The sequence below is a fragment of the Mytilus edulis genome, chromosome 2 (assembly GCF_963676685.1).
Source record: "Mytilus edulis chromosome 2, xbMytEdul2.2, whole genome shotgun sequence".
Taxonomy (NCBI): Eukaryota; Metazoa; Mollusca; class Bivalvia; order Mytilida; family Mytilidae; genus Mytilus; species Mytilus edulis.
In genome coordinates this window covers 45,606,630-45,619,693 of record NC_092345.1, presented here as the reverse complement: position 1 = coordinate 45,619,693, position 13,064 = coordinate 45,606,630, and the positions used below count along the sequence as shown (strand labels likewise).

Genomic DNA, 13,064 nt, shown 5'->3' with positions numbered 1-13,064 from the left:
TAAATATACTTTTTCATTTTATGGTCTTTTGGAAAATGTTGTTTGTGCTGTTTTTAGCCCCTTCTACAACGATTTTTTTACACGGTAGAAAAAATTGCGGTTTTTATCCATTTGAACGTAGTTTTCAATTTAGGCTTGTTTATAATTTTATATATATACATATAGTACCAAATCTTTAGAATTACAGTGAAATTGAGAAATTTCACGACGCTGTGCCATGTTCAAGGCACTGGTGACCTACAGTTCATATTGGAATATAGAGTAAGTAATGACAGAAACAAGCGAATTTTAAGCGAATATACACAGTTCCCTTCAACACCACCCTTCCCCAATGTAAAAATAATAAGAAATAAAGAACTTGTAGTGCACTGAAAAAAAATACATTGGGGAAGAATACGGCTAGGTGGGTGCCTTTGTATGTTAATTAAAACATTGAGTCAAATTTAATATTCATACATGCTCAAAGTGAAAAAGTTACAAAAAAAATACATATTTGTCTAAACATTTTACACTTTAAATATAACTATGTCTACTACAAAACAATACAATCATACCAGTCATTGTTATGTCACATTTTTTTTTATACTTTTCAAAACTCTGACTCTTTCCTGGCTGTGTATTCCCCCTTAAAAACAATATATTTTGTCGGGAAATATACATATATATAAGATCATATAATTATATTGAAGGTAAACCACCATCACCTCCCCACACCAGAAACCGGCATAAACTGGTAAACTTATGCTTTAAAGATTAATTAGTCAATAATTTTGTCTCAGAATTTTGTTAGCGAATACTTATACTTATACACACATGCACTGTGTGTGACCCATATTGGAAGTTAGTCAACCATTCTGTTATCATAAATAGATAGCTAAAAACCTTGAACTAAGTAACGGTATGGTTCAATGACCCATAATTTAATAATAAATAAGGGCAGATAAAACACAATATTAAATAATATAATATACCACAAAAGGGCAAATACGTATATTTTATCTGTTAAAACGCACTTTGATCAATATATCGCTCTGATTATAAATATCGTTTTTTTGAAAATTAAATAGATTTTGCGCTTTGAAACAGGAAGTTCAATACATGAGTGAGGTCATATTATGAAATTTAAAATTCAAAGTAAACAATGCCGGTCCCAAAAGAGGCTTTAGACAAGCACGCTTATCTCACCACTCAATTAAGCAACTATATCGACAGTTCGATTGACAAGGACCAGTATGAACAACTGTTAAATAGGCTAAAGTCTGTATTAACGCCTAAAGACAGAAACAATGCTAAAACCATCATGCATATTCTGGAGTCAATGGAAAAGAAAAGCTTTATTGCGCCTGGCAAATATGCGGATTTAAAAAAGATTTTAAGCGAATTCGACGAACGAATAGCTCGAGATGTAATCGAACCAATAGAGGAGGAGATTAACGACATTCTAGCAAAGAATTCAAAGAGTACCAAAATACAACCTGAACTGCGCGGAGGTGGTGACATAGGTCAGTATATTTTTTTAGGTCCCAACTTTTAAACTACAAAAATGTAGGTTATATTTGGTTGGGGGAGTACTATAGTTGCGTGCTCCTTTATACTTACTTTAAGCATCTAATCGAGATCGTCCTGAATATGCATGAAATACTTGCCACTGGACGTTAAGCAACCAACAATCAATCAATATAATGGAAATTCAAATGATAATTAAAATTGGGAGTTATCGGTCTTGATTACACATTTCATATACACATGTATTAATTAGTTTATCAACTTGTTTCTTACATTATAACAACTTTCATCATATGTGTCTTTAAATTATTTTTGAATTGATTTTTTTACGAACAAGTTATTATAATCAAAGACATGCTGACAAGGCCGTAACTAGGCATATTATATTAGTGAGGCAAAATAATTGAGCCGAGGGAAGCGAGGCGAATTTTTTTTGAAGGGTATGAAATGAATGGTGCAAAATCCTGCATTCTAGGCATTTCCAGAGAGTTTGATAAGTTTTGAATATGGACACATTTTATATAAATTTTTCATGTTTAAAGACTTTTACTAACACCAAATTTTTAACAAGTTTATTTAAATTTATATGTAAGATAAGCATCCAAATATCAATTTGAGTCTGTCGACTGAATATAGAACAAACATGGATTTAGAGTTTGCCAAATTTTTCTATGGCCGGTTCAGTCAAATTGTTTCAGAATATTTGGTCTGCTGATATCCTTATCGCGATGAACATGGATCATGGCAAGACCGCACAATCTCTCGCCACTCATGCATGCTCTTTTCCAAGTTTTCAGTCGTTTCATGGCAGTCTGTCTTTCTAGAGGTAGCATATTATCATCAACACAATGATGAATGTCTTCTTCCGATTCCTTCTCCACCAGCAATTCGGTAGTAACAGTTTTGTTTGCAAACGGGAATTAAGCTTTCCTGTAAGCACCATCATACAGTCGCAGTTACAAAATATTAAACTCGCTTTTATGCTGACAAAGAGAAAACAAACTAGCTAAATATTGGATAAAATTAGATAAGATACATGTATATGATTCTATAGCTATCTAGTAAGAGTTAGTTTACTAGTATGATATGGGTACAAGGGGATTGGAATGTAGTTTTCGCCACTAGGGATAGAATACGATAAGATACATGTATACATAAGATTCTATCTAGAATAAGTATAATATATATATGATATGGGTACAGGGGAATTGGAATGGAGTTTTCGACGTTTACATGTAGGTCAGTAATTTCAAATTATTTCTGGAAATAGTCGGTGGTTATTTTTTTTCAGAATCTATAAATTTAGGGGTTAGGGGTTGGGGTGTCCGATTCCGAAACCCCGAATATAAAGACACGAAATACCGTAGTCAGGTATAAGTAACGACAAAATCCTGTTTTAAGGGCATACGATACAGTTACAGGGAATGTAATGACGTTGCTAACGTAAAATGTTATTTTCGCGACGTCAAACTCTGACATATCGGGAAAAGATGCATTTTTCGACTGATTTTTATCATTCAAACTGATTTAATTTGAAAACGAGTGCATGGACCCCTATTTTTTAAAACAGCAATTTGTTTCATTTTGCAAGGAGATTATGTGACCCAAATTTAATAAAACTGTAAATAGCGCAATTTTTTTAATTTTGATAAACATGCAGCAAAAAATGACGTTTTTTCCTCTATTCATGAACATTTGATAAATATAGAGTTATTTCGGAATAAAAATTGCATAATTTTTAATGATACTTATAAAATACAGAAATTACCGATTATTTAACAAAAACCATTTTGTGTTTATCTTTTAAAACAAAAAAGTTATGTCTTTCTTTCGAAACGGAAAATACGGACACAAATCTGAATTTTGAGCAAATATACAAAATTTCGACCTCATTTTACTCAAAAAGTAGCACATGAAGGTATATTTTTTATTACATATTTGATTTAATGAGGTAAAAAATAGCCTACATGCAAATTTTCATCAACTTGTAAATACAGGTTCAAAACTGTATCGTATGCCCTTAAAGGTCTTACCGTTCCTCAATAATGTCAAATTGGAATATGGGATGTTCTTTTAATTTTTCAGATTAAAGAAACATGGATAAAAACTGATCCATGCATGTTTCATATTATTTATATTTTATTTATCTGTAAAGAGAAAGATTAAAGTTGGTGAAACGGAGAAATGAATACGCAGACAGGACTGCCCCTTGCGATGTCCAGTACTTGATTTGTCAATCTACTGATCGTTTATGGATTATTTCTAATGAAGTTATATTCAATACTCAGACTCTGTTCACAAAGAAAAAATAGTTAACTAGAATTGTTCCTTCTTTTCCTTCAATATCGCTTTTCCTTTTTCTGAAAGAGCCTGCTTTCAACCAGAGATCCATGATGATTATCGTTACTAGGTTAATGTCATCGAGAAACATCACCCGTTGAGATGCTGAGTTATATACAGGAAGAATAATTTAAAAGGAATGATGACAAGTTATAGAAATTAAGGTTGAGACAGAAAAACAAATGACTATTATATTTATATATATATGTATAAAAAAGTCAGTGTCGAAATTTTAGTGAGGCATCTGCATAAACACATTTCTATGATGATATTTTGAACAAGAATATAAAATAAGAGGTTGCGGTATGATTAATTGCCAATGAGACCATTATCAACAAGCGACCCAGTGACGTACATGTAGATGTCAACAATATAGATCACCGTACGACAATGTGTGTTTCAAATACAACTAAACAATGTATCTAATGTTTTCATTTATTTACTTGAAAAAAAACCTCGATTTTAATATGCAGTTTTGTGAATTTTTAAGCTGTAGCATCTAGTTATACCGATGAACAGCCACCTAACAAGAAGAGGAAAACATCACAGATTGGTAAGTAGTAGAGACTGACTTATGAAGATAGAAATATTCAAAGTTGAATTACTTAGTAACATGATTTTTATAAGACAACAAACATGATCAGTTAACGTTGCACTTTATACTTTTTGGAATTGGGATTACATTATTCTACCCCAGTCCTTTACTAATTAGATTTACTAACTTACGTATAAGACCAAATGAAAAAAAGATGTGCGTTTCCCTAAAAATAGCCTACCCTAAATTTTTTTTTGTCATATTTCAATAAGCACTGTACAAGTCATAATGTTCCTCACATAGACTCAATGTACACAAAAAAGGGTAAAATAATAATAAAAAAAAAATCCCTACCTACCTACCCTATTTTTTTCAAAGATGTAATGGGAAACACACATATTAATTTTATTTTGCCTAAAAGGGTATTCCTGTTATTTTTTTCTTAAATAGAGTACGCCAAGAGAAGAAAAGTGGTTTGTTTTACAACAGTTTATTGCCCAACAGATTACATGTTTTGCACTTTGCTTTTGATAAGTGTGCAAATAACAACATGACTGTGTTACGTACCCCCTTTCTCTTATTGTTAATCCATATCATCCATCATTCATATCAAAAGAAATTTCACTCCTTTGTGCACAACGTTAATTTGTTTTTATAATCCTATTGTGTCATACATATAAGAAGTTTTATATTCTTTATTTTTCAAGCAATACCGGATTCAGCCAAGTATGTGTATGCGAATTCCGGTCAGAAAGGTCTTATGTTGATACTGAATTTCTCGCGGGACCGAGAAGGTACGTGTTTATATATATATGCTTCTTTCTATGTTCTTGCATTAACGTTTTTATTCTCAAATATATTGAAAATTTAATTAGCTTAAGAATGACCAATACCACTTTCGCTAACCAAGTGTTAAGATTCAGTCTACTGCTCTTTGGATCGTTATCGCTGGTAAGTGAAGATGTACATAAGAGACTAACATTACATTAGTTTATTATCAAACTTATACAATAAACCTGTTTATTGCATAGCAATATAATATTCCCTACAGAAAGTAACCAAAAGTTAGTGTGCAATAAATTCCAATATTGCACTAGTGCAATAAATCTTAAAAATTCATGACGTCATCAACGACAAAATCTTAGTTTAAACCAATTTTTACTTTCAAATATTATATTGCTATTCAATAAAAGGGTTATTGCATGAATATTGGGGAATATTCATGCAATAACCCTATAATATACATCATTTTCAGAGTAAAATAAATAAAGGATATACATAATATATAACGTAAAATAACAGCATTTGTCACAGTACGAATCACCAATGATACAAATGACTATAAATAAGAGCAAAAACAAACATTTTATCATAAACGTAGTTGTTGTGATGTATCTACAGCTTCACAAGTATTATTGATATAGCTTTAATCAACCGATGTTGATTCTGTTTTAGAATTTTTATAGCTACATTTGTAACTGAGGACCTGACGTGTATCATTCAAGGTAAAACGACATTTTTCCATAAACATTTCTGACCGTTATAATTGTGTAAAACTTCTTAAATCTGTTGTTAGCAGCAATCAGTGAAATTAGGCATTAAGCTCAAATCCTAGGCAATAAGCTAACACATAGGCAGTAAGTCTATTGCCTAAAAATGTTAAGCATTAATCTGAAATCCTGGGATTTAAACTTAAATCCTGAAAATCATGCCCAGTCCATCAGGTTTTCATGATTGAAAAGTTTTCCATTCTGACATGTATTTTACTTTTATACTGCCTATGCAGTATGAGTTTTACGCACGGTAACCTATTGTTGTTTGCATCTATGCCGTTTGGTCTCTGGTGGATAGCGTTCGTACGGCGTATTTGAAAACTATTTAACTCTGTTTTCATGTTTGTGCTGACATGAATTATCATAAGGGCCCCGCCTTTAGGCGGGTCGCCCTATAGTGATCAGTCTGTCCGTCCGTCCGTCCGTCCGTCCTTCCGTCCGAATCTAGAGAACCATTATGATTTCATACTTTATACTTTACATGTTTATTAACCACCACCAGAGGGCGTATCATGATGTATGTACAACTTCCTAGGTCAAAGGCGGGTCGCCCTATAGTGATCAGTCTGTCCGTCCGTCCGTCCGTCCGTAACACTTTAACTTTGTGTCCGCTCCATATCTAGAGAACCATTCATACTTTATACTTTACATGTTTATTAACCACCACCAGAGGGCGTGTCATGATGTATGTACAACTTCCTAGGTCAAAGGTCAAGGTAAAAAAACTTTGGTTTCAGTTGACAACCCTGTGTCTGTGGTGAAGATCGTGTCCGCTCTATATCTTGAGAACCGTTATGATTTCAAAGTTTATACTTGACATGTATATGAACCAACACCAGAGGGTGTGTCATAATTTATGAACGACTGCCTAGGGCAAAGTTAAAGGTCAAAAACTTTGGTTTCAGATGACAACCCAATGTCCTATGGTAAAGATCGTGTCCGCTCTATATCTTGAGAACCGTTATCATTTTAAAGTTTATACTTGACATGTATATAAACCAACACCAAAGGGTGTGTCATAATTTATTTACAACTTCCTAGGTCAAAGGTCAAGGTCAAAAACTTTGATTTCAGGTCCTATGGTAAAGATACAATTTTTTGATGCACATTATTCACAGCGGGGCCCACAGAGATGGCTCCCATCTCAATGATATCTAGTTGATATTGTTATATTTATAAATTAACTGTTTACAAAATTTAGAATTTTTTGAAATACTAAGGCTTTTCTACCTCAGGCATAGATTACCTTTGCTGTATTTGGCAAAACTTTTAAGAATTTTGGTCCTCAATGCTCTTCAATTTCGTACTTCATTTGGCCTTTTTAAGTTTTCTGGATTCGAGCGTCACTGATGAGTCTTTTGTAGACGAAACGCGCGTCTGGGGTATATATAAAATTTAGTCCTGGTATCTATGATGAGTTTATTTACAACCACTGGGTCGATGCCACTGCTGGTGGAGATTTATTTCCTCGAGGGTATCAAAAGCCTAGTAGTCAGCACTGTTTGTGCTGACATGAATTATTATTGATATTGTTAAATTTGTAAATTAACTGTTTACAAAATTTAGAATTTTTTGAAATACTAAGGCTTTTCTACATCAGGCATATATTACCTTAGCTGTATTTGGCAAAACGTTTAGGAATTTTGGTCCTCAATGCTCTTCAACTTCGTATTTTATTTGGCCTTTTTAACTTTTTTCTGGATTCGAGCGTCACTAATGAGTCTTTTGTAGACAAAACGCGAGTATGGCGTATATATATAATTTAGTCCTGGTATCTATGATCAGTTTATTTATTTGTATAATTGCAGGAAGTACAGATGACGTGGAAAAACTTAAATCCTTCTTTGAAGACAAGTTTAAGTTTGAAATTGAAACCTTATCCGATTTGAAGAAAGAAGTTTTACAGAAGGAGTTGACTGAATTTAGAGACGAGTACCTAAACAGTTCAAGGCATGCCAAGAAGTACTATTGTTTTGTTTGTGTAATAATGAGTCACGGGAATGAGGTAAGGCTGATAAGTTAAGATAATATATTTTTGTGAGTAGTTTGCTCAGACTTTCAAAAGATTTCTATGTTGTGTTTTGTGTTTTTGTGTTTGTTTTGTTTGCTCGTTTTGCGGTGTTTTATTTTTTTTTTATCAAGGCGTTGTGAGTTTATGTTTTCTTTTGGTATCTTTCGCATCTTTTTTGTAAAGAATGGAAAGGAGGGAAAGATCTGTTCCACCATCTTCAGTATCTACCGTATAAATTAAAATCGGAGATACATTTGTATAAATAAGAAGATGTGGTATGATTGCCAACGAGATACATTTAACTCTCCATCCAAGTCACAATTTGTAAAAAGAAAACACGTCAAATTACGGCCTTCAACACGGATCCGTAGCTCTTACCGAACAGCAATCTATAAAGGGCCCCAAAATGACTCGTGTCAAACAATTCAAACAAGAAAACCAACGACCTAGGCCTACTCTATATAAAACGAGAAACACTTAGTAACCACACCAACAAACGACATCCACTAAACAACAGGGTTCTGACTCAATGCTATTCAACTTTGTACTTGTTTGGCTTTATAACTTTTTTGATCTGAGCGTCCCTGATGAGTCTTGTGTAGACGAAACGCGCGTCTGGAGTATTAAATTATTAATCCTGGTACCTTTGATAACTATTAACATGTATACAAAAGCCATTCACCAGAAATGGATTTGAATACTATATGTAGTGTATATAAAATGTGGAAGTTCGTTTGAGACCTATACAAAACAAAATGCATATTGTGCGAAAGATATTATTTTGTGCGTCCAATTTATTATTTATATGGGCACAATATACATATTTTATCTGGATATTCTCCGAAATAGTGATCCACAAAATATTTCAATGCACGAGCTAGAGAAATAAATAATATGATACAAGAGGAACTATTCACAAATATAACCATGCTATATATCTTTTTATATTGATCTGTAAAACAATATTTCAACAATCCGTGCGACAATACTCTACACTTAATCGACTAATAGAGAATTGTGCATGCTAATTTCTTGTTAGGAAGATATACAAAATATTTTATGTTTTTATTATTATTGCAGAAGGGGATCATGACAGATGACAGACAGCCAATCACAATGGATGAAATAACCTCCTATTTCAAAAACAAGGAAACACCTCACTTTATTGGTATGTCTGTATTGACATATACGAACATATATTTATTTACGTTTTCGGGTATACTTTAATATATATAGAAAGAACGGATGGTAAATCTGTTTTATAATGCATTTTCTTCAAGGGTTCTAAAATTAAATATATACACTTTACAATGTTCGCAGTGACGGATCAGAAATGATAACAAAAGGGAGAACTATTTGATTGAACTTTGAGTAGTTTGTCCAAAATAGATCTTTTCGAATCAAATTAACATGGATTCGATTCCCCTAAAAGGATTTGAATGAACTTCCCCAAAAAAGACACACAATAATGTATCTCACTGACCAATGGTATGTTGCAGTGGTAACAACTTTGTTGTATTCGAATATAACTATTGTATGATGTTCTAAATTGTCTCTAGTACTTGTCGAATTGTCAAATATTTGGTCTTCTTTTCTTCCACAGTGTAGTTGTTGAGAATATGTTATATTTTCATTTTTTTCAATATACATTTTTATTTCCTTTTTAATTTTGTTTTAAAGATATAAGAAGATGTTGTTTTAGTGCCAATGAGACAACTCTCCACCCGAGTCACAATTTGTACAAACTAAACCATGTTAGGCCAAAGTACGGCCGTCAACACGGAGCATTGGCTCCTTCCGAATATAGCAAGCTATGAAGGGCCCCAAAATGACTATTGTAAAACAATTAAAACAGGAAAACCAACGGCATAATCTTAGACTATATAAATAACGAGAAACGAGAAACACTTATGAACCACATCTACAAACTACAACCACTGAACAACAGGTTCAGATATCCATAAAGACCTTATTTTTTATCTTCGTTTATTTGTTTAAGGGAAACCAAAGATATTTCTAGTCCAGGCTTGTAGAGGTTCAGCTACCCAACCAGTAGTAACACCAGACGATTGGCCAGAGGATACAATGTCGGTACCCCACGATGCTGATATTCTTATAGCATACGCAACTACTCCAGGTACGTTAATTGATAGAAAAAATTGCATATCACATTGTTATGCCAGCCTCTCCTCCAACTGTAGCACAGGGAGACTTAAGTTTACCCGGGGTTTTTTTCTGCGTATATTACAAAACAAACAGAAAATGCAAAAATGATATTCATATAGTTTAACACTTGTGGTCTACAATACTTATGGAAACATTATGGAGATTCTAGTTGAAGTTATACTATCCAATATAAATAACTCCCAGTGGCACGTATTTCATCTATACCCAGAAAAATAAACGAGAAACAATTTACAAAATTTAAAAATAGGTAGTTTCTTCAAAAGTGGGTCAATCGGGACACAGGAGGGGAAATTAGATTGTCACAGGAAAAGAGGGTTCGTTCAAAGGAAGAAGACATTGTTAATGTAACATTGCAACTACAGTTGTGTAGTATTCTGTAACATGTACAGGCATGCAGCTGCATGCTCATCTTATGCATACCGCCAGATGAAACGAACACACAAAAAAAACCGACCAAAAGAGAAACAGTCTCCTAAACACAGAATATAAACGCACCAAACCACAATTTATCTTAATTTAATTGAATCTGGATACATTTTGATTGATTTAATCTTGCCGAAATAATTCTTTTTGAAGGGTATAAATGCTTTAGAACAAAGTATTCTGATATAGGGGCATGGTTCATACACGTATTACTTGAGGAGATTGAAGAATCGTATGAAAGTGACCACCTTGAAGACATGCTGATCTCAGTTAGGCATAAACTGGCCATTGACGAGGAATGGAGGCGAAGTGACTTCTGTCAAATGCCATGCACATGGACAACCTTGACAAAAAGACTTTTCTTCAGATAAAGAACGCGTAATGAGTGTCTAAATATCGACAAGGCAGCTTTGAACAAAAATACAAATGATTTAAAATCTGTCCATTTTATTAGAAAAATTCATCGTGCAATATGAAACAAATTTTAAAAGTCATCTACACTAATGTTATAACTTAATGTCACAATTAAATAAAGTGATGATCTCTAACATTAGTGGTTCTTTGTTTCATCTCTCTTCGACTTTGGTTACGGTTGTTGATTGTCGTGAAGGTATCTTAATATGAAATTTTGTAAAAATTGTATGCATAACTCTGGCGCTCCGAAAGGTTACTCAGATAGTTTGAGGATTATGCCGATGTTTAACCCCGAGATATGTAAATATTAAACATAAAGGACCAGCCCGTCGTAAATTCAATATAAGTTAAAGCTTCTTTGAATATTATTGATTCCAAAAATCCTTTTACCCCTAAGCATTAAAATTCTATATTGTAACTTAAAGCTTCAGACCAACATTTTTTAATTCTGTTTTACAAAGCCGCCGATCGCATTTCCCCGGGGGGAAACAAAATGAGATAAGGGTATTAAATTCATTAGTCTTATCATTGACGATCACCGAAATTATACGGTGGCGAAAATAAAAGATCCGCTCTTCACCGCATTGTCTTTATATAATTCTTATATCATTTGCATATCTATAAATACTTGAATTGGATTGGTCAATTGGGAATTTTTCTCTTGGTTTACACTTCGATAAACCATGTTTCCGAAACTACTTTCGTAATCTATTCATGCGCGATACACATTCTTGCAGGGATACTGGGATTTTCATCAAATTGAGACTATAAAACAATTGCATAACAGTTGTTTCTATTCTAATGCATATTTAACAAAAAAAAGAAATAAAATAAATGCACAAAAGCTTTGAAAATGTATAAAAATAAAATTTGAATAAAATTCCGCGAAATTTCATGAAGGATTTTTGCGAATTTACGCCATGGAAAAACACGACGTCATACGAATGAAAATATTCAAGGGAGAGATTATTTCGTTATGTGTACGCTTCACATTCGGATATTATTTAATTAAAATGAAGTTTTTGAGGTAGGTGCTATTTCATTTTAAATTCTGTTGCATTTATCGGACATTTAGGTTTTTAGAAAGTCAAAATGGCGGCCACTGCTTAGTTACGACATGCCATTGTGCTTTTGATGGTAAATATAGCAGCCATCAATCAAATAATGTGAATTTATAATTGCGTATGTTTGGATGCAGAATTATAAGGATTAAACACATTTTTTCTAGAGGTTATTGATGTGTAAACCGGTCTCTTACTCACAAACTTGACATAAAAGTCCTTCGGTTTGTGAGTTAATCGCCCCGGTTTACACATCAATAACCTCTAGAAAAAATGTGTTTAACCCTTTCACTGCCAAACAGATTGTAAACAAACCCCTTCAGTGCCAAGGCTTTTTTTGATTGTCTCTACGTTCACGGAATTAACGTCGACGTCATAGTACAGCTTTGATAGCGCAAAAAGATTTCATTTGAAAATTGGGGAGATTTTTTTTCTCCCCGGTATGTTCTTTCGAGTAAAAATGCCCCGTATATCAATCAAATAAATGTAAGCATTCATTTGATACAAATCACAGGCTAATGTAACTTCGCCTGCCTTTAAGGGGACCTTTACCATCGCACAAAACAAGTGTCGGTGCTTCGTACGATTCAAATATTCAAATTTAAATGTTAGATAGTTGTCAAAGAAACTGCGAACTAAATCGGTTTGGAATATATCATGCCTTAAGTTGATACGCGAATCGGAAAAACCTCTTTCATTAGCAAAGACGTGTTCCGATGAGATCAAAAGGACGACGAATATCCTTCTTTGTGTGCTTAAGAGATCGGGTAAGACACATTTGTGTCTAAGATATCTATTGATTGACATGACCTGCTGATAACTGCTTATGTCCGATAAGGAAACAGATTATTGGATGTGGTTAAAAACTTTCTGACATGCAACTATCTAGAGTGCATTCTTTTTTGTATGCAGATAAAGGTCATCTGGATACAATACAAATAAGTAGATGTGGTATGAGTGTCAATGCGACATCTCTCTATCCATGTCATAATGTGTAAGAACTATACATTTATAGGTCAAAATACGGCCTTCAA

The 13,064-nt window shown here is 33.4% G+C and overlaps 1 protein-coding gene across 1 annotated transcript; it reads left to right on the top strand.

The window, feature by feature from the left end:
* The first annotated feature begins 1,070 nt into the window (after nucleotides 1–1,070).
* On the top strand, nucleotides 1,071–11,108 carry LOC139512257 (caspase-3-like). The gene is made up of 7 exons (XM_071299755.1): nucleotides 1,071–1,502; nucleotides 4,337–4,399; nucleotides 5,089–5,175; nucleotides 7,743–7,939; nucleotides 9,026–9,113; nucleotides 9,945–10,082; nucleotides 10,709–11,108. The coding sequence occupies exons 1-7, from the start codon at nucleotides 1,142–1,144 to the stop codon at nucleotides 10,924–10,926; spliced, it is 1,152 nt and encodes a 383-aa protein (XP_071155856.1). The 5' UTR covers nucleotides 1,071–1,141; the 3' UTR covers nucleotides 10,927–11,108.
* The last annotated feature ends 1,956 nt before the right edge of the window (nucleotides 11,109–13,064 follow it).

Coding starts and splice junctions, on each gene's coding strand:
- LOC139512257 (XM_071299755.1), top strand. CDS start 1,142: ATGCCGGTCCCAAAAGAGGCTTTAGACAAGCACGCTTATCTCACCACT. Junction 1,503..4,336: donor GCGCGGAGGTGGTGACATAG/GTCAGTATATTT, acceptor TGAATTTTTAAG/CTGTAGCATCTAGTTATACC. Junction 5,176..7,742: donor TTTCTCGCGGGACCGAGAAG/GTACGTGTTTAT, acceptor GTATAATTGCAG/GAAGTACAGATGACGTGGAA.